Below are 2,398 nucleotides of genomic sequence, written 5' to 3' on the forward strand. Positions count from 1 at the left end.
GGAGGCGGCCGCACATCATCTCGTACATGACGACGCCCAGGCCCCACCAGTCCACGGCGCGGCCGTAGTCATTGTCCTCCAGGACCTGCGCCGGGGAAGACGGAGAGGATGGCACCGACGAAGCACACGGTGGGATGAGGAGGGAGGCGGGAAAACCCGACACAAGCCCTCCTGGAGCTGGGCACTGGGAGAAGCCCCCACAGAGCTGCTGCCGGCTCGGATCTTGGGAATAAAAAACGCTTCGGCACAAGAATTCCAAAAAAAAGCTGGGTTGCTGGAACACTTTCTGTACCTCCGGAGCCAGGTACTCGGGAGTGCCGCAGAAGGTCTTCATGGTGGCTCCGTCTGTGATTCCCTCCTTGCAGAGCCCAAAGTCGGTGATTTTGATGTGACCATCTTTGTCCAGCATGAGGTTTTCCAGCTGGAAAAAAAAAAAAAAAAAAAAAAAAAAAAAAAAGAAAAATAGGGTAGGAGAAAAAGCTTGCAGCTGAGCGAAGCTGGGAGCACGGGAGCGGGATGCTGCTCCCCAAAAGGCTCCGTGGGACGGCTGGGTTCCCAATCCATCGCCATGCGGCCGGTACCTTGATGTCCCGGTACACCACGTCCCGGGAGTGCAGGTACTCCAGCGCTGAAACGATTTCCGCGCCATAAAAACGGGCTCGGTCCTCCGTGAAGACACGTTCTCTCGAGAGGTGGAAAAACAGCTTGAGGGAAAGAAAAAAAAAAAAAAAACCAAACAAAAAGAGAACGGCTGATCAACAAGCGCTTAAAAAAAACCAAACAGTGAAACCCAAGTTAATCGCTCTCAGCGCGCAGCTCGTGAGTCAGATGTGTCCTAAGCTCCTCGCCTTGAACAGCAAAATGCTGACGGCCCCGCTCCGCTCTGCCGGGGATAAAACGCCAGAAATGTTTTCTGGGGGGAAAACACTGCCGCGCGCGGTCTGTGAGAGGGGCTGCGCCATCGGCTGCGTTCCCCCTCGCAAGGAAAGTGGGTTGGGGCAGAAAATCAAAATGGGAGGTGAGCGGTGAACGTAACAGAGACGGCGACAGCTGGAGGTGCTCCATGCCTCCCCCCGTGATGAGGAGAGCCAGGAAAAGCTTGGGGAGTGGTCTGCTTCCCATTCAGAGGGGAGACTACGGAATAAACCATCTGCCAACAAGCTGAAGACTGTGATTTAACATTTGGACCTTCCGAGCCCTAGCCCAGGGTCTTAGTTTCCCACCTCTCCACCGTTGGCGTACTCCATGACGAAGCAGAGCCGGTCGTTGGTCTGGAAGGCGTATTTCAGCGCCTGCAACGTGGGGAAAAAAAAAAAAGGATTTTGGAGAAACTGCAGGGCTCTGCGCTCCCAGAGGAGGCGGTGAGGGGCTGGGAAGGGTCACTTTGGGGTGCAGCCACGCGCCGTACTCACGGTGAGGAAGGGGTGCCTGGTGTTCTGCAGCACGCGGCTCTCTGTGACTGTGTGCGCCACCTCATCCTGCAACAGGAGGAGAAATAATAATAAGCATAATTCCTGGAATCCCCCAAAATTCAGAGCGCCGCAGGGGCTGGCCATCACTTGTCACCTTCAGAGACGCATTTTAAAAACCATCCTGGCATCCAGAGATTTGGACAATGACCTTTAAAGGTCTCTTATGACCCAAATTATTCTGATTCCCTCAGCCCTGCTGGCTCCTGACTCTTCCCTCGCCCTCTGCCCCAGCCTCGGCACGTACTTTGGCGATGATGACCTCTTTCCGGAGGATTTTCATGGCGTAATAGCGGCCGGTGGCCTTTTCCCGCACCAAGATGACTTTGCCAAAAGTGCCTTTACCCAGGAGCTTCAGGTAATCGAAATCGTTCATGGTCTGGGGAGAAACGGGGAGATGGAGCTGAGAGTTTGTGCCATGGGCAAGCAGGATCCGGGACGGGAAAAGGATTTGCCGATTTATTTCACTCGTGATTATCCCGGTGACGCCACGGGGATGGGGTTTATCCCATCAACTTTGCCCCAGCCTGCTGCAGTCCCTCCAGCAGCAAGAGCTGGAGCTGTGCCAGGGGCGACTTACGGCCTTGGCGCGGGTTTTGCTGACAGCCACCTCCATCTCCTCGGCGCCGGTGCCGTCGTTAGGAGATCCGCATTTGTAATCCATCGTGTCCACCTCCGGTTCCTCATTCTTCAGGCTGTTTGCTACCGTCTGGATGGCTTGCATCCACTCCTCGCTGCGGAGAACGGGGGGATCAGCAGCGCGGGGAGGTGGTGGGGGTCCCCGAGGGGACGCTGCCGCCCCCCTTCAGCCTTTGCAGGCAGACAGGAGTCGCAGCCATGCAATTTCAGGGTTCTTCTCCGGCTGGGATCAAGGCAACGCGCTATTTATCCCAGATTCCCAAGGGAAGGGGCCATCCCGCACACCTACC

General features: G+C 56.0%; 1 protein-coding gene across 1 annotated transcript in view; it reads right to left on the reverse strand.

The window, feature by feature from the left end:
- Window positions 1-6: 6 nt before the first annotated feature.
- The window catches only part of LOC104470295 (RAC-beta serine/threonine-protein kinase-like), a gene marked incomplete at its 3' end in the record, with an annotated part of 3,525 nt that continues 1,133 nt past the window's right edge, over window positions 7-2,398 (reverse strand). Inside the window, exons 3-9 of the mRNA XM_010085154.1 lie at window positions 2,050-2,261; window positions 1,717-1,848; window positions 1,413-1,478; window positions 1,224-1,292; window positions 582-704; window positions 293-421; window positions 7-85 (exon numbers count right to left, since the gene is read on the reverse strand). Of these exons, the coding sequence (XP_010083456.1) occupies window positions 7-85; window positions 293-421; window positions 582-704; window positions 1,224-1,292; window positions 1,413-1,478; window positions 1,717-1,848; window positions 2,050-2,261 (810 nt within the window). The remainder of the gene's footprint in view (window positions 86-292; window positions 422-581; window positions 705-1,223; window positions 1,293-1,412; window positions 1,479-1,716; window positions 1,849-2,049; window positions 2,262-2,398) is intronic.

Source organism: Pterocles gutturalis, unplaced genomic scaffold (genome assembly GCF_000699245.1).
Source record: "Pterocles gutturalis isolate BGI_N339 unplaced genomic scaffold, ASM69924v1 scaffold34225, whole genome shotgun sequence".
NCBI classification, from domain to species: Eukaryota; Metazoa; Chordata; class Aves; order Pterocliformes; family Pteroclidae; genus Pterocles; species Pterocles gutturalis.